This window comes from Trachurus japonicus, chromosome 6 (assembly GCF_045865225.1).
Source record: "Trachurus japonicus isolate A0001 chromosome 6, Traja_1.0".
Lineage (NCBI taxonomy): Eukaryota > Metazoa > Chordata > Actinopteri > Carangiformes > Carangidae > Trachurus > Trachurus japonicus.
The window spans coordinates 13,325,382-13,349,824 of record NC_140912.1 but is presented as its reverse complement, the minus strand read 5'-3'; the positions used below and the strand labels follow the sequence as shown (position 1 = coordinate 13,349,824).

The following is a 24,443-nucleotide window of genomic DNA, read 5'->3' as shown; positions in this document are numbered from 1 at the left end:
GACGAAAAGCTTTTTATACGTACATATACATTTACACGTTTCTACTGGGGACTTATGCATACAAATATAGTGCGCATACTTGAAGACACTGCGTTCATTTTAGTATTTAGTAAAGCCTGAGCATGGATGTATTATATTGAGCCTGAGTAGCACTTGGTTGATGCGCTGAATTCGTGTCCTGTGTTTTGATGTTCAGGGAGCCCTGATTTTTGCCTTTCAGGCTAAGCAAGGTCTCCCCCAGAAGGTCTACTAAATAGAGATATATGCTCACCTCAATGTATGAAACACATTTAAAGTATGCAAGCAATTGTTGGACATTTTTTCTGCCAGTTGTAGCGAAAGACGTGGGAGCGGCAAAAGTTGCCTGACAGTCCTAACCCGGGGAGAAATACATTACAGTGTTTGTCCCTGGTTGTCATGATGACGAGTACTGTTTTCGATTGGTAGCTTATCCCAAACTCATCCTTATGATAAAGTGGCACATTTTAAAGTAATTTTATTAAAGTCCAAATGGAAAAAATGTCCCATACGCGTAAAAACGAAGATACATTGGGAGAAGTTCTAGTTCAGGTATTGTTATCTAACTTTGCTCGGAGAACAACTCCTAACTTTCGTGGGCTAACGTTATACTCGACGCTTGCTAATTGATATGATTAACGTTACTACAGTGCTTCACAGACAAAGTTTAGACTTATTTTGAGACTCAGAAATTTAGCTAAATTAGCCATGTACAGAAGTGTTAAGCTAAAAATGAAAGTGTCTGTTGTTGCATACTGCAAATTTCAGGTTCAAGATGATCTGAGACAACTCAAGTGTAGTTTTGAGAAAATTGCTGTCAGTGAGAGTGGCAAAGCACTTGACATTCAAGCCCTGGACAATGCCATTCGCAGAACAGAGAGCAACATCAAGGTAAGTCTAAATAGTGAATGTGATCACAATGAAATTAAACATTCAGAAAAGAATGACCATTTCTGTGTTCTTATATTGTAAACAGAAGCATGCAGAGGATTATCTTAAAACTGTGACTGAGCAGCTACTGGTTCTTCCAAGTATTGAAGACTTAAAAAAGACTGAGCAGATTCCCAAATGGTAAGAGTATGTTTAACAAATTAGATCGAAATTTGGTGAAGATTAAGGTTTTCTTCGCTGTTTCACCAAATACATTTAGGATTGCATCTGCTGATGGATATTGTGAGCCTGAAACAAAGATTTTACACAGGAAACCTGCTCTGGAGATTTTCACAGATGCGCGTCCACAAAGAGAGGACCCTTCACATCATCTCACATCCTCATCTCCAGAAAAGGTAGATTAAGATTCAAGTTCACATCTGAACACTGTTTTTACTTGATGATGTAGATTAAAAAGTACAATATAGACTGTAGGACAAGAAATGAAATGAACTATTATGTGGTATTACATATTAAAACAGACAAGACACTGCTTCAAGCCACAGCCCCTCATTTGAACACAATGGAGAAAAAGTGTAAGAAAATTGCAGTGAGATTATGTTTGGGAACAGACAGGTTTGTTGACAGGTGGTTACCACATGCACTTCAACTGGTAGCAGCAAAGTCTGGTAGCTCTGATTTTTTACTTAACCTTTATTTGCTGTATTGTATAACTACTGATAGATACTTCTGTGGGGGGAGAAGAGTTTATTCAGAGAAGAGCTTGTTTCACTGAAACGGAGCAAATCTAGAGTATTCTCATTACAATGGTCAGATCAGATACAAAAGACAAAAGAAGACAAGGTGTGATAGAGAAGTACAATAAAAAACATTATCACGACAAAGATACTCTTATTTTATTAGGCATATGTAACTGTTGTCAGTTTATAAGGTTCAACCGTCTTGCAGTAAATCTTACCTCCATTGCAGATTTAATGTTCTGGGTTTGTTTTTTTTAACTGTTTGATGGGTGTATTGGCACTACTTTATGATCACTCTGGATGCAGTTTGTTGTGTTGTTGAATTACTGTATAATATGAATTGGTCTTTGTCTTATTCTCACCATTCCATCACATCAGTGAGGGTAGACTACAGAAACACTTATCTTTATAATGCAACGCAGCTCAGCAGACTACAACCTCCAAAATTGTCATACAGTTTAATCAAAAACCTTCTTAAAGTTTACTGAACATTATAACCTTGGTGTAGGTAAGATTTACAGCTGTACTGTTGTACCAGACTTCCTTGTTTTTTAGTAGTGTAAGGCATATTCAATCAGCTGTCAACTGGGGATTACATGCATTTCCCTTTCTACAGTGCATCGTGCTATAATTGAAATTCTGAATTTTTTCCTGTCTGTTTCATTCAGCACAAGTCGCCAGTAGCCATGCGTTTGCTGTGCAATCCTTCTCACCCAAATAACAGAGCCATTTTGTATAAGAAATGTGGGATAACACTTCCTGATGTCCACAAGAGGAGCACAAATGCAGTGAGTAATCCGACTATTAATGTAGGTTAATTGAGTTTTAGTTGTAAATTAATAGTATTACATTTCTGGGGCAATTCATGCTTTCTATAGAATTTACAGCAACCACTGATTGTGGATAATTTTACTCTATGTGCATGTCTATAGTAAAGTGTTCATACTGTTACACGGCTCTGTCTTGAAAAAGAGATCATGATTTCAACAAGACTGCCTATTTAAGTAAAAGGTTAAATAAGGTTTATAGAAATAGTTCCGATATACAGCATGTTGTTTGGGCCATCTGTATCCCAATTCTGTGGAAAACAGAGAGATGTACCTGGCACCGATGGGCTTAATCAGCATTGCGTGAAATTGTTTAGAAAGGGCATGAATGTAATGGTCATTAATCTATATTTAAAAGTCCGGCAATTCAGCTTTAAAATACTGTGCTACAACCATTCAGGCTCTCTGTGGAACTGAAGTGAAAGTGGATTGTTTTCCCCCATTATAATGCACTGCAGTTTGTTGCCATATTGGTCTACGTGACAATCGTAGAGTGGTTGATCGGTTCATTCAACTGTTGTGGCTTTGTCAAGCTTAACGCCCAGGAGAATTTGAACTTATTTGTTGGGGAAACTGGCTTCTTAGTTATGGAGCAGATTTTCTCATCACACTTAAGTCTTGCCACAAAAGACAGCAGTCAGTGCATGAAGTCTTAAACTAGAATCAGAATAATGTCCTCCAGTTATTTGCTTTGTGCACTGAGAAATTGATTCCGAGTCCCAAGTTGTTGTTGATATTATTTGTAACTTAAAATAATGCCCCAGGAAAGATTTTATTAAGTATCACAAGAGGTTCTACAACTGCCAAAATAAATTGGATATAATTGTTCCTTTCCTTGACACTGCCTCCCTTATTCCCCAGAATTGACCGTTTATGCTGGAGTGAAGAGTGATAGTACAGGTTGAAGTCGTAAGATTCCTCAAGTCTCATGCTCTGAGGAATGATGACATAAAGGTCACTCGGATTAGTGATGACAGCCAACACTTGTCACAGAAAACAAATTAATCTTTGCAAAGGTCGGCATTAGTTTTAGATATATTTTTACGCACTTTCTTTTCCAATATGTTTTTGGTAATCTATATCTGACATGAGAAATTGAGGCCAAGACTGTCACTCTCATATGGAAGAGATGAAAGAACTGGCTGCAGAAAGCGGAAAGCAGCAGATTGCAGCACATCAGCATTCTTCTAAAGAAACAGGCGCCTGATTGCTGTGCTATGGGCTACTGGTTTACAGCTGTCTCAGGACAGAAGTGGGTACCTGGTCCAGCATGCCAATAAGACAGCCGTAGCTTCCCCAACTGCTAACCACTGGCTCTCTGCCTGCTGCCTACTCCTGCAACTCAGGCCAGCTCTTCTTCACTCCGTGCCCGTGCCAGGGAATGAGCTTTTGCATTTTAGCAGTTTAACAAAAGGTGCCACCTTTTCCCAACCCGAGCTGAAACAGATGTGTGCCTTTGAGGGGAGATTTTCTCAACACCTGGCTACTACCTGTGGTCTGTCAGAGAGCTCAGTGGTCTGAGGAGAATGAAGGAAAGGACATTGGGAGACAAGTGTGGAGGATTAACAGCACAAACTTTGTTTTTTTGTTATTTAAATAATAAGACATGTCACAAATTTTTTGAAGGAAATAGTTGAGGCTTCAAATTCATATCCTGTTTTTCTTAAATAAGGCCATTTGATCTTCGTTTAATTTCAAAATTATGATACTGGTGTACATAAAAATGTAGTTACCAGAGCAGGTATGCTATGAGTTGTAATATTTTAGTATGAGTCATATGTCTTGGCTACTTTGCCTTGCAGTTGCTTCTCCAAATTCTAATTAAATTAATGAAATATATAATTTGTAATAATGTATCAATCCTCTCCTTCACACTCATTCTGCTAGTAAATTGATTGATATTTAGAAAAACCACAGAAGAAAAGATTGACATTTTACAGCCTAACAGCTGTAACCCCAGCAGGAAATGATTAGGACCTTATAGCACTGCTTTGGTTTTATTTGTATCAGATGGATAACCTGTGATCTTCTGAACATATTTGGCTCAGGAAAAACATCAGAGGATTATCACTGGCCCTAAAGTGAGATTTCAAGGCTTTGAACCAAAGGGCCGTCACAGCCTGGCAATACCCGAAGAAGACACAGCGACAGGGACAGGGACAGGTAAACAGACATTCTCAGAAATTCTCATCATTAGTCCCTCATTTCTGGCACACTCCAGACAAATGCTACTATTTTATCATTAGTTTGTATGTTTTTGTTTTTTTTATATCCTGCCTTGCGTAACATTTTTATAAACAAGGACATATACAATGTTTTGAAAGATTTTTTGTTCTTATTAAGTATTTTCTTTAGTGCCAGATGCAAGTTTGCTTCGTATGTCGATCCAGCACAAGGCTGCTTCTCTTCACCCCAGAGACTATTCACATTCCTCCAGAATGGGTTAGTGCCTCTTTAAAAGCTGTAGAGAAGATACATTTTACATGATTTTCTATCTTAGGTTATATTTATGCTACATACTGTATTTCAAAATTAAAAAAATTATGATGATGTTGAATGAAAGACATGGTCTTTAATTTGTATAAAAGCTCTACCTGTAAACTGAAAACCTGTGCTGCCACAGTATTTTGTAACTTTTGTATCTTTTATTGTTTAGCTAGGGACAGCAAGTGATTCAGGAGCGATGACTGCCAGTGACACTGATAGTTCAGCCTGTCTGTTTGTGACTTAAGGTCTGATAGCCTTGAAGTCCAGATGTCATAAGCCACTGAAATGGGAAACAGAAACTGAATCCACATGTGAAGAAACAAGCAGCAAATGCACGCCGCTCTCGACCACCAAGACACCACCCCCCTCCACAACCTCCAAGAGCATGGACCACAAGAGTTTGATACAAACAACCAGTGATTGTATCCCTAAACGTCTACAGGTACAATCAATGATATTTGAATTCTATTAACTATTTATTCAATGTCTACTTTGCCTCTCAGTCATTTCACTGTGTTTTGTAGAATCAACCTGCGTCAGTAAGAACCAGTAAATATCCCTTTACCATCACAAAGGGAAGGATCAACCCAATGGCAGCTGATTTCCGTCACTTTAAGCAGAGCTTTAGCTTGTGCTGGAGAAGTGTTGTATATGCTCTGGAGGCCCTGGTAAAGCTGCTCAGGGATTTTGCTGTGCCTCTAGCCAAAGTCAGTGGAGAACGGTTGGTGCAGTTCGCCCATGGCTGGGATATAGGTTGGAGAAAGGCACTTCCAGTAAACGACCTCCTCTCTGTACTTGAAAACTGGGAGGAGGTACAGGGTCTGGTCTTACGCCCAGGTCAGCGCTACAAGGGAGAAGGAGGCATTGAGGCGGCTGCCATCCACATCCAGTCCTGCTGGAGGCGCTACGTAGCCCGGACAGCCTACCTGCGCCACTGCCGGCGCAAGTGGGCGGTAGGGACCATCACCATATCATGGTTGATGCACACTCAGATGCGTCGTGTCAGGAAGGCCCTGCAGGCCCGGCGGTTCAGACAGCTGGAGAATTACCGCAGCAGAGCCCAGGTGATGAAGCTTCTATCCAAATGCTCTTTTCTCTCTTACTTAATATTTCTCCTTGTCCTTTTCAAAGCTTGCCTTTATGTATCTTTTTTTTCCATTTCAGATTCAGCACTTTATTCATTGCTTCTAAATTGAATATGACAAACCCTAAATTTGGATGTATAGGATTCCATTTAGTCTTTTTGGTTCTTTCCTTTTATTCCTTTTAATATCAGAATTATATATATATATATATATATATATATATATATAAATGTTATATATAAAATGTTACAAATGTGTTGTGGTTGTAGTGATTTTCCACAATAAAATCCGACTTTAAAGTTCTTTTTTGCAACTAGAAATCTTGTGAACACAGCAGCATATGTAAAGATTTATTTTTCAGTGGGTCATGTGGAGGTCTTGGTTTTATTGGGGTTTATTTATAGATTATTAAATGGATAAAACATAAACCATAGCAAAACTAGTTAATTTACTGATAATGCAGTTTAATATTGCTTCAATAAGACTAGATAATTACATTTTTAATTTTTAATTTTCTTGGTGTCTTGTTAAACAATGAGAGCCAATTTATTTCACTACTGTTTTTTCCTGGTTATCACAGCTTTTATGCCCAACATGTCCGAACAGTTTTAACGCCTTTCTGCCATAGCAGCCATAGCAGAACTTAAACAGTCTGAAGCTCAAGAAAATAAATGTTTCTACTACTTAGTCCCTTGAGAAGGCAGTGTGACAGCACATTTTTCTAGGTGAATAATGCTCTGTGAATTTTATCCCATTTGGTGTTGATGTCGTGTCTGTGCTGTCATCTGGGCTGAACATCTTCTAGAGCGCTGACACAATATTAATTAGTGTCTACAAGTTCATTTAGTTTTAACATCCCCGTGTGTGTATACATGCACTAAATGTATGTTCTCACTCTATAAACATTCATACCCTGTTAATTAAGCTTGCTAATCTTCCCCTGGCAGTAGCATCATGTACCTTGCCTAGTGAATTAATTGTGAGAAGATGTTTCTAAAGTAAACGCTTAATTTAATTAAGGTGGTATTTTATGCTTGGTTTGCTTCTGTTCGCCCAGAGAGAGATTGGCTTGATGCGTTTTAGCTATGCCGTGATGTGATGATTTGTCTGTGTATGGGTGTGCATGTGTGTTTGTGCGTGTATGTGTGTGTGTGTGTGTGTGTGTAAAAGAGAGAGAGAGAGAGAGAGAGAGAGAGCGTATGTACATGCTCAGGCAGTCCCCTCTCTGATCACTCCTTTTTTCCATCCCCAGCATCTGGCAGCCAACTGGAAACACATCCAGTCCTCCAAGAGGACCATTATCCACATCCCTTCATTAGGTAGCTTTCTCTGCCTTCTGCACACACACACACACACACACACACACACACTCACACACACACACACACACACATCTGATCTAGCAGCAGTCATCCTATGTCTCGCCACTCTGCTGCCCCAGTCTGTGGCCCTGGTGGAGGCACTCTGTCTCGTTCAAATGACTCTCTGCAGGAAAGCACTCACAGGATGATGACAGTCCCCATGCTAGGGAACTGAACAATTTAGTCTCAATCGCCATTTAATTTGCAGATTAAGCAAATGAAAAGCCATTATGCTGAATATTTGCAAGAGACACAAAGGTCTTATTTTACTGCTTGGCAAAACAAAAACACACACACACACACGAGCGGAAGGAGTTGCTATGTTTTCACGCAAGACACAGAGTGCAAGCTATGATCCGTTCTTGTTCTAATTTCACCATGGCATTCACATTTAGACTGTAATCAGGCATGTGCATTGTAAATCATTGAGCGATTGTCTAAAATTATTAAGCCTAATTACTAGCAGATGGAATGCTTTATTTGCACTTGGGGTGGCTACAGAGAGTGCTGTGTGAGCAAGGATAATTAGAAAGTTGAACCCCATTGTTGTTAATTAGCATGAATCCAATCATTTAATTACCTTGATTCAGTTGAGGATTCTCTCTCAGGCAGAAATCCAGACAGACATGGAGTAAAATCCTGGAGGTATCACTGGATGTAGCTCAGCGGTGGCTGGACATGGTGCAACAGGACTCCCAGCACACAACAGACACTGCACCTGCTAGTTATTAAGCTAAATTAATCATCGGATTGCACTAGTGTGTGATTAGACTTAACTACCCCACCCCCAAATCTAGTATCATGCACATCCGAGGGTGGTTGTACAGTACAGAGCTAAAGATTTTTAATCAACCCACTTACAGAAGATATGAATTTCTCTTTAAATGTCTTGTGTAAGTTTTTATGACCTTGTTCTGACAGGATACTCTGAGAGCCAGCGACTGAACTTGAGGGCGTTCGACATCCTACAGAACATCCAAATAACCAGGCTGTGTGATGTTAGAGGTAGGAGCTTCTCACAGCCTCACCTCTTGTCTCTGTGTACTCCGCTGTCAGCATGTGATTTGTGAAGTCCACTCTGTATACTCTTAGATGAAAACGTGGAGGTGATCTATATATGCCCCCAGCATCTGGGGGAGGACATCTTGGACTTTTACACCAGCCTCCTGAAGTGTGATGGAGCCACGGACGGGTCTGAGGCCGAAGCTACTGAGGCCTCTTCCTTCATCAGACGCTTTGTCATCCTTGTACCGGAGGCTGTAGGTTATTTCCCGGTAAGGTCAATCATATTCACATTTTGTGGGCAAATTTAAACTCTAAAGACAAAGCTTGATAATGAATGTTTTCAGCAGGACATTTCTTTAGTCTGCATTGTGCTGTACAGATGGTAGAAGGACTTGTAGTTTGTGAATTCTCCTCTAGAGGGTACCAGAGGAGATTGTTAGTATACACTTGTTCTGTGAGAGCTACACGGTTTTTATATTTTTCATTCCTTTTTACTACTTTTGAAATTAAACATCTGTGTTATTTCAGAGTAAACACACTAGAGCTATATTACGTTATACTTAATTAAAATACATTTATTTCATGGTCTCTGGCTGATGCTGAGTAAATAATTAAAATCCATATTAGTTGGTTTAATTACCTACCCATTCCGTGTAACTGCTGCATTTTTATAAATTCTGAACTGTTTTGATTACCTCAACACAATAAAAATCAAAGTGTTGTTATATTTTCTTTTTGCATCCAGCCATTCTAGTCATCTTTTTACATCTGTTTGCACTAGATTGAATGTGCAAGATGACATGGTCTTCTTCATCTCTTTCTATTGATTTTCCTGCTGTTTTGTTGTTAAACTGTGCCAGACGTGTTGCTGAGATGAATCACTGCTACCCACGGCTGGCAGCGCATTCTGCCAGTGACAGAAGGGATAATTCCATGTGGATCAAATAAATACAGATGTGAAGTAATTAGTTGTATTCCCAAGGAGCTCATTGCTAGCACACATTAAAGATGTGAAGGATAGGGGAGGCCTCCCACAGGCAGCTTTTATCAATTCAACCTGCTGGAATACAGGAGAGGTCAAAACCCCGCTGGCTATTACAATAATAGATCTGTTGTGTGTACACAGTGATAAATCAGGTCAAGAAACAACCCTTGGAAGAGACTCGGACAACTCTAAGCTCCAGCAGTAATCTTTCTCCCCTCTTCTCTTCCAGACTCGTAACATGTGCCTGTCTACCCTTCTAAAGTACAGTCCACACACCCTGAAGCGCATCAGGAACCTGATCCAGGGCAAGAAAGCCTATATTGTGGGTGGAGTGGCCCATGTGGATGACCTGGCAGTGGCTGACGAGCTGGGAGTGCCAATCCTGGGGCCAGAACCAGCAACTGCCCAGCTCTACAGCACCAAGTCTGGAGGACGGAGGATCTTCACCGGGGCAGAAGTTGATGTACCTCCTGGACAAGGAGACATCTACACACTGAACCAGGTCAGAGAGCAACAGCACAAATGCATAGAGGGACTCTGTTAAAACCTGAGAAGATTCATAAATAAATAATAACACAGAAGAATTTTTGTTTTCCCCTGAACTTTTATTTGTAGTTAATTATGTCATTTAGTTTGTAATTTGAATGTCTCTCTTTTGGTTTAGCTTCATGAAACACTGGCTGAGCTTATGACACAAAACTTTGATGTGCAGCGCTGGCTCCTCAAGATAGACTCTGAGCACAGCGGCCGTGGAACAGCATACTGTGACGTATGCCATCTAGGCTGCTATAACTGGGCCCTGCAGAAATACCATCGTTATGGTCCTGAGCAATGGAAGACAGGATGGATTCAGGTAAAGATTTGAACTTGTGTATGATGACATTCCTCCCCTGTCATAAACTATAGGACCACTTCTTAAAGCACATTTAATAGCTTTATTTCTATGCAATATTTCACTGAATTAGCTTAAATTTTAGATTTGTATTTTTATTTATTATTTTTATTCATTTCCATTATTGCTTCTCCCTAAATTGATGTTTTTTACTATTATGTCTTTATGGCTCCCTGATTTTATAAAAGTGCAATACAAATAAAGTTTATTGCTATTATTATTACAGTCATACCAACAAGGAATCGGCCATTTAAAGTCAACATGGTAACAACTAGATACTCAACAGATAACATTACAGTAACAGCTAGATATTAAGACAGCTGAGAATAGGATCCACCTCTGTCAATGAATGAACAAAAGCATGGGTCACAGTGGGGTCAGACAGATGCCATCATTTAGCTTAGAGTAGGATGTCTTAATGTAACAGTCACAATGCTGGTCTCTGTAGAACAGTATTTTGAGCATTGTCCCCAGAGCCATAGAACGTTAAATCAATACATAAAATATCTGTTTATATACACAGCCATTATCAATTCTCTGGGGCACACATATCAACCAGTGTCGATGTGGTGGGGGAGACAAAAGCCTGTCCAATGATAGTAATGCCCTAATTCACCTGGCGGTGACATTTAAATCACAGTGTGGACATTCAGGTCAAAAGAACATGTCTTGTGTTTGTTTGTAGTTTTTCTAAAACTAGTTTGCAAATTAATTCCCAACACATTCATAAAAGAATCCAATATCTTACATATGTCATATATATGTAAAATATATTTAAGTACAAGTTATACTAAATGTGTAATTGTACCTCATGTTGGATGCTTTGATTAGCTACTAGCATTACAGCATTGACCTGTCTATCTTTGTCAGTAACACTCACTGGAAGGGTCCAAGCCAGTAAAACACTATTGTCCAAATACCTCGTCTTTAATGGTAAAAATGTGGCATTGTAATCATCCTATAAAATATTAACATTATTTTGTACTTTACTCAAAAAATAAATTCAGATTTAATCTTGGACCTGTTTAAAACAAATAAGATGTAAATAATCATTAGTAAACTATTCATTTGGTACAGATGCAATCTGTACACAGCTCCTGAGCCCCTGGCTCTTATTTCTCATATGCTTACATAGTAGCCTTTGATTTTCTGTCATGTGTTAATTACCGTATTTTGCCATTTAACTCGGAGCTTTGTGTAGACTAATTACAGGCTAATGATTGTGGGCTTGGAGCACAACGATTTTACTTTTTATTCCATTTGAAAGAACAGCAGTCATCTCAAGCGTCTTATGGCTCACTCTGTTTTGTTCCTATTAGCTTGTTCTTTGATTCATAGTGCATGTGCAATGTGGGGCTGTAATTGTTGTGGCATTGGTGCTGTTAATTATGGCAGAGAGTGGCTGAGCCACAGCCAAGGTCCATAATGGTGGCTGAGGCAGCACAGGAAAGTAAATGGGGTTTGTTTCACCAGCTGGGGTCCCATGGAGAGGGAAGAGTGCCTAGGCCCCCAGTGTAGGCCGACAGCCTCAGGGCTTCTGGGCCATATGGACACAACACTTTAACTGGCCTTTATTCTACACCTTGCTCTTTTAATCAAAGCAAAGCCCACATCCTGTGCTCCTCATTGCATGATTTTTTTTGTTATGACGTTGTTTTCCCTTAAATGAATTAACCCCTAAAAAGTATTACATTGTCCCTCTGATGTTGTACTAGTTTATATTGAAGACAGCAATTTGGCTCTAGATGCTGAAAGATTACAGAGCAATGTTGGTGATTAGATTCAAACATATGAATATTTTATATTAAAGTATCTCCTTGCTGTCATCTCCTCACAGCAGAAACTGTAGATGGATGTTTAAACATGGCGGTATATTTTGAGATATAACCCTCATTAATGTTGCACTTTGCTGAAAAGAACTGGACCTAATTGCAATGATGGCTAGTGAATAGGATAGATACCCACAACGCTGAATATTTGCATGCATTTAAGCGTTCAGTTAATAGATGTGTAAAGCTATGTTTATGGAAATAGTAGCATTTTAATTAATTATTAATGAAGTACAAATTATCAAATGATGCATTTTAAATATTAATTCAACAGTTTTTCACCAAGATTATTGTTTACCAAAAATAACAAATAAGTAGTTATTAAATTGTATATTATACAAATCCCATACTCTTTATTATCAATGTCAAAGTAGAGAGCACGCTAGGCCGTTGCCTACAGACTGTGTGTATTCTTTGAATTATTGCTTGTTTTGAAGGACTCAGCATGAAGAAGCCTGACTCACAAGAATACCATGTGGTCTTTCAGAATAATGCCAACAATCAGATCCCTTCTGGCTTTGCAAAAGAAAGCCTAAAAGGGTGAAAGAAAGAGGAGGCGGGATCACATCCACACTAAAGGATCTTCCACGGAGGTCTCGGAGATAGTGTGCTTCTCTAAATATTGCGAGGCCCGCAGCCTCCAGCATAATGTTTCAGCCCGCAGAAAGCCCTCAGGCCTCTTTTAGCATTTACACAGAGAGAGGTTAAAGACATGTAGATCTGCACCCATGCAACGCCTGAAGGGGGCCATACAGACACTTAAGCGCTCACACAGCTTGCACATGGATCATTAGGCACAAGAGGGTAAAAATTACACCTAATAGCGTCAACAGATGGAGTATTTCTTTTTGTCATGCTGTGTACAAACAAATCTTGAGCAACACCTTATTTAGGTTAAGTTTGTCAACGAAATGGGTCATTTGATAATCACTACAACTGAAGAGGTAGAGGGACATTATATACAGATGTTTTCTGTATAAATATTGTGCAGTCCGTGTGTACATGGAGTTTGGATATATAATGCTACAACTTAACAGCTAACTGAATTTGCCTTCATAACAGTGTGTTTTGCCGGTTCTTTCATATAATGGAAGGTCATAAATGCTTTTTGTGCAGTTTTTAATGGGAGGCTGTCTCTCTCCTAAGATATTCAATTGAACCAATGATGAGAATTATGTGACAACTTAATGTTTTATCTAATATTACACATGTAATTAGGCTTGAACTCTGGTAGATTGAGGTTGAATCGTTGGTGGGTCAGTGTCAGAAAATAAATCTTCATAGAAAACGTATGACCAGTCAGATTATATCATTCTATTCCCAAGACGTACTGTAGTTTCTCAGTTGTTCCACTATGTAATGGAGAGATGAAATGGCAATCACAGAGGCAGGGCAACATCTTTTTTATTTATGACCAGATTGCTTGGCTTTATGTGGACACAAAGTAAAGCTTGAATCCTATCACGGGGTACTGTACGCAGTTTAAGTCCAAATAATTTATTGCAAAATACCTCTCTTTCTTTCTTTCCTGTCCTGCTGTTTCTGTGAACTGCATAGGCAAAGTCCTGGGGTGAGCTTGCTCTGCCGTTGAAAATGACAACCGTTCCCTTACACTTTTTGCCGCACCATTGTGTGCTTTATGGTTTGTATAGGGGGAATCACTGTGTAGCATTTGACCTCGCCTCTTTCAGTACTTGAATATGATGATGGCTGTTACATGACTGGAATATCAACAGCATAATCTCCAGTCCTGTCTCCAGCGAAGCCAGACAGCATATACTCAAACAAAGTAACGCTCTGGATGGAACAATGAAAGAACAAAGATATCATTTCCATTCAGACTTTAGTCAACTCTCAGACCGATTTCACATATTTTATTGTGTATGTCCAAATGAAATTCCCCTCTGATAGTCGTATAAAAACATTATAATAAACTGAACCGTGTATTTAAAACAAAACTCAGCTCTTGAACCAGGCTGTCAACATAAGCTCTCAGTTCTAATGGATAGAATTACAAGTAAAGGTTTAGTGAAGCCCTTGTTGTGACTTTGACTACCGGTATATCAAATCTGATTCTATTTCAATGTTAAAAAACTAAATCTAATTGGATAGTTGTCAGTAAAGCTAAACCCAAAAGCATTGACAGAGGAATGAGTGTGCTTGAGTTGCCAAACTGTTTAAGAGACACCTAAAACAAAAGTTTGAAATTAACAGCGTAATTAAGTGGTGAAACCATTATGGCGTTTCCTAGTTACAGAAACGAGAGCGATATCGATCCCAGTCAAGCCCTGATTGATCCCCAGATAGATGGGGTTAGCTTAGGTATTCATCAGCTGCCCAGTGGAGAGAGTTGTTATTGAGGGCAGGTGCTGTCTCAGTGGCTGTAAGTTAAAGCCATTAGACTCCTGAGGCCTTCTGATAATAGGCTGTCACTCACAGATAGACCCTCCTGCAGTAGCCATCAGACACTGGCACAGAAATTGAAGCAGCCACCAAAGGTCTCAAGGATAACAAGCCGTCACTGGAGTCATCCGTATAACACAAGGGCATTTCCAATAATGTGGCCAACACCTGGAAAGCTTTGATAACGGGACATAATAAAGTAGCCTCTTTTTTTTTTAACTGTCTTTCGTTGGAAGTAACAAACATAGATGATGTGCTCAGATCTGTCGCCACTTCATTTTCTGTGAATTCACACTGTATGCAACTTCACTCTCTTTGTGCAGGACATTGTACAGCTCAGGTATTTAGATGAAATCCCAGAGTGGCTGGCCCGTTACGCCCGGCCTGCTAAAACCTCCCGCTATCCCAGCTGGGCCTGCTTCCTGAAGACCTTCCTCAGGCAAGGTCAGGTACCTATTGTCAGGAGCAAAATGCGGTTCACCTGCTGAAATAGCTGTTTGAATATGCTAGCAATCATTTCCTGTTTCCTTCCTAGTGTCGGAAATGTTGCTTTTGCGATCTGACAGTTGGAATAATTTTGATGCTACATTTGTTGGTTGCTAAACAGCTGTTGAGAGAGACCATGCTGAATGATGTGTAATGTTGTAATGAAGTGGTCTGTCCTGTTCCTTTGCTCTCACCGTATGTCCAGGTGGTGTGGTGGAGGCCTCCCCCACTTCAGACAGCGTCACCTGTCTGACAGTAGATCTGCTGCTGGAGCCGGGGGGTGAGGTGACCATGCTCTCGTGTGGAGACCAGCTTCATGGCTCCTGTCAAGTTGAAGCTATAGGCTCCACTGTTCCTCAGACCTCGGTACACCCAGAGACCTTACACTCCATCTGCATGCGAGTGGGCCAGACCTGTCTGCAGCACCGTATCACGGGTTATGTCTCCGTGGACCTGGCTACCTTTTTAAACCACAACACCATGGAGCAAAAGGTGAGAGCGAGACAAGGCCTTAACCCATGCTACCAAAAGAAATATGACCTGGGCTGTTCCAACACATGGTGTCAAAGCTCTCTATTTCACCACATTGGTGAAAGAGATCAATTTTTAGGTTGGATCAGGGATCCATATGAGCAGATAGGTGCCTCCCATACTGCTCCCCGGGGATCTGGAAAACAGGCAAGGCAAACAGTGGGCACAGGGACCAAATGTGTGACAAGGCCATCTAATAAACTGTCAGGTCTTATTGTGTCGATACACTGACTCCACCATTTAAGGCCTGCCCTTTAACCTTACAACGCCGAGAAATTCAGAGGCACCTATCTTTCAGACAATAGGTCATTCTAAAGTGATTTGGCAGCTTCACGGGGATGTCCTGTCAGTGTTTAACCCCTGCCTGGTTACCTGCAGTGGTCTGCTGAAATCTGTCATTTTATAGCAAAACGAAGCCATATCTCATTCGTCAGGATTACGATACTTTCTGTTGAAGCCTTCTTGATTTATGACATTGGAAATGGACTGGTTTATGGAGGGTTTAAGCGCAGCTCCTAACATGTGGCTACATTAACTGCACATTGATCCAGAGCTGTAAAATGAAATGCTTTGTTTACAATGTAGTGTATAAAATACTAATCCTGTAAACAGTGGAGTAAGCTCTGTTGCAACTTCACAGTTTTACCAAGGGCATGAAAAAGGACACAGAAAGTGTTCACGTCCAACAGATAGATATAAACCATTTGTTTTATTCAGGACATTTCGATAAATCTACACTACTTGTTTCTTTCCCCCTTCACTTTTGAAGCTTTATTAATGTTTGCTTCCATAATTGATTCCCAATAAAATATGAAGGTAGACAGTAGCTAAAGGCACACTTGCCACTAGAGGGTAGTATCTTATGGATTAGATGTTAACACAGAGAGCAAAGCAGTGCTCAGACAATGCAATTTGTGTCTTGAAACTTTAAAGATTTTTTAATCAACTGATTTTTTATTTAATACACTGGTATTTTTTGTTCCCTTCACTATTTTAAATGCAGCCAAATATATCCTTGTAAGCAGAGCAGCCCTCATTTCGACTATGTAGTTCACCACGTTTATTTCACATTAAAGGGACATGTTTTTACATTTGAGGATTTCATTTAGTCAAATTAAATTGTCCTTCCAGGGACAAACCTGTGACACTCAAATCAGAAAATGTTCTATTTCACATATAATAGGGGCAGAAGCTACTCTTTTCCTTGACTGTTTAGAATGATATAATGACAGCCTTAAAATTAATTTTCAGTTTCAATGTTGATCTGAAATTGAATGTGATTCACTGACAGCATAATTAAGAATCGACTATAAACAGCATGTGCTTCAATAGAAGCGGGAACATTAAAGACAGATTCTTAACCATCTCCCCACACACACAGCTCAGACAGAAGAGAGCCACATGGGCAAACCTGTCTGGATTTAAACATCAATTTAGATTCAAACCTGTTGCTAAAAGCTGCCTACTTTATTTGATGGGAAGAAGTGGGTCACATATGTTTGCCCTTGCAGTCTTTCCTCACATTGTGGAATGGTGGGGCCCCAGCTGCAGCATCAGGGTTTTTAATGAAAATTCAAGGCAATAGAAAACAGGTGCAATCCAGGCTTACATTTCCCACTGCTTTGTTAAGAGCGACAATAGGACATTGGAGTATGATTTTTAGTGAGTCTAGTGAATCGGTCGGAAGAGTGTGTCCATCACTCAGGCCCAGGTATCTGATGCATAGAGACTTGCATCTATCCAGTGGTATCTGCTGTACCACCAACAGTAAAGGTGACTGAGTGCAAGACGTTCATGAATGTAGAGTGATCGTTATTGTTGTGATTGTCTTGGTGTGAATAGAAACACTTTATGTGATTATATTCTCTTTTATGGCATTCTAGTATAATGTAGCTTTTATGCAATTTTAAAGGGTATTTTAAAAAAAATGTTAGAATTACAATATTTACTGCAATTTATAGATGACCTGGTATAAACAAATTATATGCTGATAGAACAATTATATAACATGAATATCATTCATATGATATTCATATCATCGTAACATATGAATGACATTCATGTTATGTATTTGTTGTATGAGCATGTAATGTTGTGAGCTCAGCTTACTCAGCACACTCAACTATTGATAGAATATATATATATATATATATATATATATATATATATATTTTTTTTTAAACAAATGTCAAGATTTGTTCATTTGTTTTAATCTCTATTAACTAAATATCTTTGGGGTTTGTACTGTTGATGAACAGAACAATCAACTTAAGAAGTCACCTTGGAAAATGTGATTGTGGGCCTATTTCAGTGTTTTCTGACATTTTGTTGGAAAAAGTATTAATCAAGAAAATAATTGTGGGATTAATTAACAATGAACAGAATTGTTTTTTGAAACCCTGGACAGCGACCTTTATGTTTTACCATATATTTAAATTCAATACAAACGAAAATATATAAGACAATTACTGTGTACAGTCAGATGTCCATGTGTTAGTGGAGATAAAGTGCTCAGGTTTCAGAGACTGCAGGGTTGAGACAGGCAGCGATTTGCATTCAGTGGCAGGAGCGTTTACTTTGACAAATAGGAACAGCAGAAGGAGGCAGCCGACTGCCACTTAGTTATTAACAACTCCTTCACTAGTGATTTATTTGCCACTTTTGAAGAGAGGGCATAGCTATTAGGTTATTATTGAGAAAATTAGCCCTGTTTAAGCAGAAGGCTACGACCATACCTGACCCCTTAATATACTTATAATGACGCCATTTACCATACATATCTGAACTTCGCTTCTCATCAGACCTGAGCCAAACAAACTAGCCCAGGGCAGGCCGAGTCCAAATACGCAGGGAAGAATCTACTTTGTGCACGTGTCACCCCACAACTGAATTACCTAAATCTGTCGAGCACACACCATTAACCGTGTTTTCCTTTCCCCTGCCTCTCAACATGGATAAGATTGTAAGGATTAAAAGGTACTGACCCTTCTCTTTATAAGGATTGACGGGTGAAATACTATGATGTTCTATTTTTGTGATTAAATTGGAATTATTAAGTTTATAGTGTCTATTTTTCTCTGCTGTGACATGGAGTTCATGATGTCTTGTTTACAGGTGTGGGCTGCTGATCTTCACCTCACATATAGCGACCAACTGGCCATGACCCAGATGCTTCTGATGATGACCGGAGGAACGCTGAATTGCCACACAGGCTGTTTAGAAGTGCCAATGCCGAGCGGAGAGAAATGCTGTGAACACCAGACTGCAGCCAAAGTACAATTTAATAATGCTTTTGGATCGTTTTCATTGTGTTATTTTTTTCTTTACGATCAGAACATCAGTTTTAAATGGTATGTTTTTAGTCGTTTGCAGTGTTTTTCTCCACTCCAAATTATGTTTTTTTTTGTCATCATAAAAGAAAGAAACCACTAAAGCACGCCGATACTTTGGAGAATATTATTATAGCACCACAGTAATCTTGGAGCTAGATCAAGTTTTAATCCTCATTTTTGTTAAATACAACTGAATACTGTTAATTATGCATTGAGCTCAATTGGTGTTTAGGTGCTGAATTCATTATCATTTTGATAGATGAGCCTAAATAATCAACACATTAATAATTCATACCATTTTCATTATGCATGTGTGTGCATGCTTGAACACCTCATCAACCTGGTGCCAGGCCTTAAACAATAGACTTCTTTTATTAGCAGTATGCCTGAGTTTACGCTTGTTAGTCTGCGACTTGTATTATTTTATCAAACATTCATTTAGTTGGTGGCCTGGTGCTTCACTACAGCAGTTGAGCCTCTGCAGTGGTTAATGGCTTTAGCAGTGGCCATCATTAGGGGCCTGCATATTACAAACACAATTAAATCCCTGTTGGACACTTTTATTGTTGTGTGAGGGTCCTGTGTTTGACAACTGCAAACACACAGCCGTCACAGCGAGTTATGGGCTATCTCCTGAGCTCACAGGGGCTTAGGCCTGCGCTTTTTGTCTCCCAAAGGTGCCAGAGAAACAGGAACATTTTTATCCTCTTGAGCCCTGCCACTTTTAAGTAATCAACCTCTCTAGCGTTACTCATGACACTCACATACTCAGATGCCCTCTATTAGGTGACATGTATTATGCGTTGAGTAGCCCATTGTGCATTTAGTAATTCTGTGCAAACATTTGCAATGTCGGCATCATACAATCGAGCTCATCTTGTGTTTTGGCTTGTTTTCTAAACATTAATTGTTCCTCCCTGCAGTTAATTAAGAAAGGCCCAACAGTTTACTACACATGCCCCACACTCATCACGTTCACTAATCACACACACTCCCCAAACTCAGCAGTGACCCTAAGGACATGTGTATGGGGTTCAGCCATCTCTACCCATTTTACACACGCCACCAGCTCTTCTGCTCAAACCCCATACTCAGTTCACTGCCAACAGTTACACATGTACAGTACATTCAGTGTCTCTGTCTTGTGTTTCTTTTCTTTTTTTTCTTTTTTTTTTACTTTTACAGCCTCCTGTGGTTCACCGTTATGCAGTTATTGGGAGCCGCTTGTTTCACTCCAACCTTTCGATGTTGTACCATAATGTGTTTGCTATGATTTGCAAGGCTCATGGCATAAAATATAACAAGAAGGTAAAAGCCATCACAGTTAACTTATTCATGTCATTTATGTCACTGGTATTTATGTAATTCTTACGTCTTTATACTGAGTATCATGACAATGACTGACAAGATAATCATTTATTTTACACTATGCCATGATGAGAGCTCTTTTTTGATTGATTTGCAGAGGAAGCAAGGAACCACCTTTGCATTTTATGACAACACTGAGCGATGCAACATTGGAATGATGTAAGTATTTTTCATTGCATGATATAAATTAATAAAACTTTGGCTGCATCTCTAGGAGATATAATTCTGAGCACATTAAGCTTTGTTTTCGCTGTTCAAATAGACCACGGTAAGAGGAAACCGTAGAGGATTAGGTGGATAAAAGACTCCTCTGAACTGAAAGCAAAGACGATTCTTTCAGAGGATTAAGATGCCACCTCTGGCTTTGTAAATGTTCCGACGAACTCTGCAAGTTGTTAAGCAGAGGGTTATTTAACATATTTATCACACAAATCCTTTAGCTTACACAGTGCTGTAACAGTTAAATCAAGCTGTGCTCACCCCCCACACCCCACACCCCACACCCCAAAGACTGAAGATGTTGTCTGCTGAAAGTTTCATTTAACCACCACCGTCAGATGAACAAGGTGATTGTTTCTTAGCTGGCAACATGGGGATCATTAGTAAACTCGTTTGTTTGGGGTGTCGTTAATAGAACGGTCTCTGCGGACCTCCAGGGAGCTCTAGTGACCTTTGCACAGAATCTGTCACTCATTCATCAGGAAATATCATCCACTAAGATGCAAGGAGAAACCAATTTCAAGGTACCACGTTAATGACTTAATGATCTCTCCTCATCTACATCATGAAACTTGCATGTTCAGTGAAGCAGCTATGTTGCTTCTGAAGAAAGTGTAACTAGTTAATTTGTAGAAATTTATCACAATAGCATGTATTTTCAAATGAAAGAGTGTGGTTTAATATTGAGTAGTAGTAGCAGTTTAAATTCACTTTGTTTTGTTTGTTTTTCGAAGGAGCTGATCAAGGACATAGAGGATGTGCTGCAGATGACTGTTCAAAACAAGCTGCGAGCGGTGAAGGATAAACATGCTGCTTAAACAGCTGCTTTAGCGATAAGCTCGACTTACTCGCACCAAGTTAAGTCATCATGTCTTTGCCAGTCTTAACGCCACAGTACAATGTGAACATGTGAACCCTGGAGATGAATTGATTTTGAGGGGAAACAGAGATTGCCAAATAAATACCTGAAAAACAATGTCAAAGACTGCCATGTGGTTTTATAAAAAAAAAAAAAAAAAAAACTTTTAACAGTCTGAGTTCACTGTCCTTTAAATACAGTAAACTATGCACTATTCCACAAGGGAGTGAACTGGCTGTGCTCATACATATTCTGCATAAAAGGCTGTTTCATTTTGCAGTACACATTCTCTTAACTTTATGGTCAGATAAAAAAAAAACTACTAGAGATGCTAAGAAGTTCCCCAATACATTGCACCTGCAAACTTGTGGCCACACCTGACGCTGGTCCATTGGGAAAGTGATTGATTTGAGCTATAATCTGATTTTCAAAGGATTTCTTTAAGTTGCCCATATGTATTTCTTTACTTCTCTGACACAGCTTCTAGTGGGGAAGAGTACTGTTTTCTGATATCCCTTATTGTGTTGCTTACTAACTAGAGTTTTAACCGGCTGGAAAGTCATTGTAATTTTCATGTCAGGTTCTTTCCTTTAAAGATTGTAGCTACAGTTATTACTGCAACAGTTGCATGTGTATATTTTATAATAAATATACACACTGAGTTTAATGTTTGCAAATAGGATGTACATGGATTTTTACTTCATGAAGGTTCTGGCTTGGAAAGCTAAAGACTTGGATTTCACCAATTCTTCCTGCAGCTCTACATCCAGAGTGGGAGGTGCCTGAAATGCAGTGTATCCAGGGTAATTACTGAAATTACTGAATGGTATTTGTTAATTTTCATAGCCATCTGTGCATACAGTTGCTAATCTAAAGTGGCAAGTTATTTTTGGCATAATACACAATTGGACCAAAATACTTAGACAGTGGGTTACAGATCTTAAGAACTCAGTACTCAATGGAGGACTGTTACAGCTGGCTTCTGTGCATGGAAAAAGGTTTTAAAAAGGGATTAGGCCTACTTGTTGTGATTTGACTTGGCAAAGGACTTTATTAAATGCATCTTCATGGTAAATAATTGTAGGAATAGGAAATATTTGTTAATTAGCCACATGTTTTTTTGTAAAATAGTTCACATGTGAATTAGGGACTGTAAACAATTGCTAAATTGTATTTTCACTTTCTAGTTTTATAGGGTGGGCTGAGGACAGTGTAGAGTCTGAACACTTCAGGAGACACGGGGAGTTGGTGACAAGTGAGTACACGACACGCTGTATAAATGCAGGTAGGCTAGTAGTTGATTAACTCTGTCGAAGGAGGAACAACTGTGCAGCAGCGCTACGTTTCCAACCGGATGACTTTAGCTGGAGAACCAGGTCAGAGCAAGAGCAGCGACAAGCAGCACACCGCTGCAGCGAAGGAGACCGCTGTCTTCTCACGTCTCTTAGCTGGCTAAGGTGACATTTTCGTGTGTCTTCAACAAATACGTGTAGCTCTATGTAAGGCGTATTGTGTTAAGCTCACGGCGGTCATGTTTGCTAACGTACACTCAACGTGTGTTTCTTATGTCGTTTGCACTGTGTTGATATGAGCATCACACTCCCTTGTTACTGAGCTATGAATGGCAAGTTGTATAAAAGCTGATTGTTTTAACTATGGCTTGTCGGTGAGGCGTTTACGTGCAGCGCTGGTGAACAAATACAAAGAGCAGCGATGCGTTCAGCACATTTTGCACCACTCATGAAGGGGTTTCTGAAGAAGATACACAGCACCTTTCTAAAGGTCGCCCTGTTTCCGAGCACGTTTGGTCGGACTGCTCCTCGGCCAGCTGCCTCAGAGGTGCTGACCTGTCACCTGCTGCAGCGGAAACTTCCGCCCTGGACCTCATACTGTGTCCGCTACAGCTCGGTCCACAACGACCAGTTCGGACTGTCCAACTTCAACTGGAGAGTTCAGGGAGCTAACTACCAGATACTGAGAACAGGCTGTTTCCCCTTTATAAAATACCACTGTACCAAAGCACCTCCACAGAACTTGGACTTTGAGGACAGGTTTTTCACCATGCTGAAAGTCATTAATCTGGGTCAGTGTATATATATTTAATATCCACTCATTTGCTCATTACAATTTCCATTATAAACACTGCAGACACAGCATAATCTCTGTGTACTTTGTTTTGCAGGCATCCCCTGTTTGGCCTATGGCATTGGTTGCTGGATGGTTGTGGGAGCTGCAGAGACTGTGCAGACAAGTGTTGGACCTGTCACAGTATATTTCGCCTACAAAGAAGACGAAAACGCACAGTATTAAACAATGTTTTGAATGCACCTTGAAGAGAGTGCAAAATACGTAGCGGGTGTATTTACAACATGTCTCCCAGGTGATGATCTGTTGACAAAAGTGCCATCCAGTGTCCCTCCTGCCCCTATTGTGTTCTTTTGTGTTTAATTATTAAAGATTTAAAGTTGCAATGGAGGAGTCAGTTATGCCTGTTATTGCACTGACATACAATACTGGCAGTGTTTATTCAGAAAGCTAACTTTCCATTAAAATTTAATGGAAAGTTTAGGATTTCTCAAAGAATGGACTGTATGACACACTCCCTCTTTCATTTACTGCCTGCGGTAAATGTGTGTTTTTACACTTAATGTGTTTTAAGTTTTTTATTGCAACAAATGGGATGACAGTGTAGGAGAGAATGATGATTTAAGATGGTCAAGGTCTTATAAATGACATTAGGAGGAAATATTCGTTCTGCATTACAATGTATTTTGCTTCATTTTATGTGACAAATGGGAACCTAAATTACCACAGCTCATTTACTTGAAGGTGAATTAGTGATCACTCTCCATGCAACAGATAGTCAATAGTGTTAGAGGAAAAAAACAGTGACAAGACAGGTCTGATAAAATAGGTTTTAATTACAAAAGTGTGGCCTTTGTGAAGAGACATCTACATCCCTTCCTTCAGGCCTTCTCTAGCCTTTGATTTCTAGTAATGTGCTTTGCTGACAGGGCACACTTACCTCTTCTGCAGAGTCCTGCTCCTTAAGAGAAACGGCTTGACAAACTGCCATATTGATTTCTTCACCCCTCAGCATCTCCTACTAATAGCATTTATCAGCG

The 24,443-nt window shown here is 39.6% G+C and overlaps 2 protein-coding genes across 3 annotated transcripts; both read left to right on the top strand.

Moving 5' to 3' along the window:
• Positions 1 to 420: 420 nt before the first annotated feature.
• Positions 421 to 21,448, top strand: iqch (IQ motif containing H). Of its 2 annotated transcripts, none has more exons than XM_085779014.1 (21): positions 421 to 570; positions 787 to 909; positions 995 to 1,089; positions 1,220 to 1,304; positions 2,318 to 2,437; positions 4,525 to 4,639; positions 4,832 to 4,918; positions 5,218 to 5,405; positions 5,488 to 6,027; positions 7,301 to 7,367; positions 8,331 to 8,414; positions 8,502 to 8,683; positions 9,629 to 9,901; positions 10,064 to 10,252; positions 14,847 to 14,967; positions 15,215 to 15,501; positions 18,655 to 18,813; positions 20,058 to 20,180; positions 20,338 to 20,399; positions 20,875 to 20,983; positions 21,194 to 21,448. In XM_085779014.1, exons 1-21 carry the CDS (start codon positions 511 to 513, stop codon positions 21,275 to 21,277), a joined length of 3,153 nt encoding a protein of 1,050 aa, XP_085635140.1. In that variant the 5' UTR covers positions 421 to 510; the 3' UTR covers positions 21,278 to 21,448. The 2 variants fall into 2 exon arrangements, with proteins under 2 accessions (XP_085635140.1, XP_085635139.1); XM_085779013.1 differs by having other exon boundaries at positions 4,820 to 4,918.
• Positions 21,449 to 22,820: 1,372 nt separating this feature from the next.
• Positions 22,821 to 23,778, top strand: c6h15orf61 (chromosome 6 C15orf61 homolog). Its single transcript, XM_085779031.1, has 2 exons — positions 22,821 to 23,401; positions 23,501 to 23,778. The coding sequence occupies exons 1-2, from the start codon at positions 23,032 to 23,034 to the stop codon at positions 23,626 to 23,628; spliced, it is 498 nt and encodes a 165-aa protein (XP_085635157.1). The 5' UTR covers positions 22,821 to 23,031; the 3' UTR covers positions 23,629 to 23,778.
• The last annotated feature ends 665 nt before the right edge of the window (positions 23,779 to 24,443 follow it).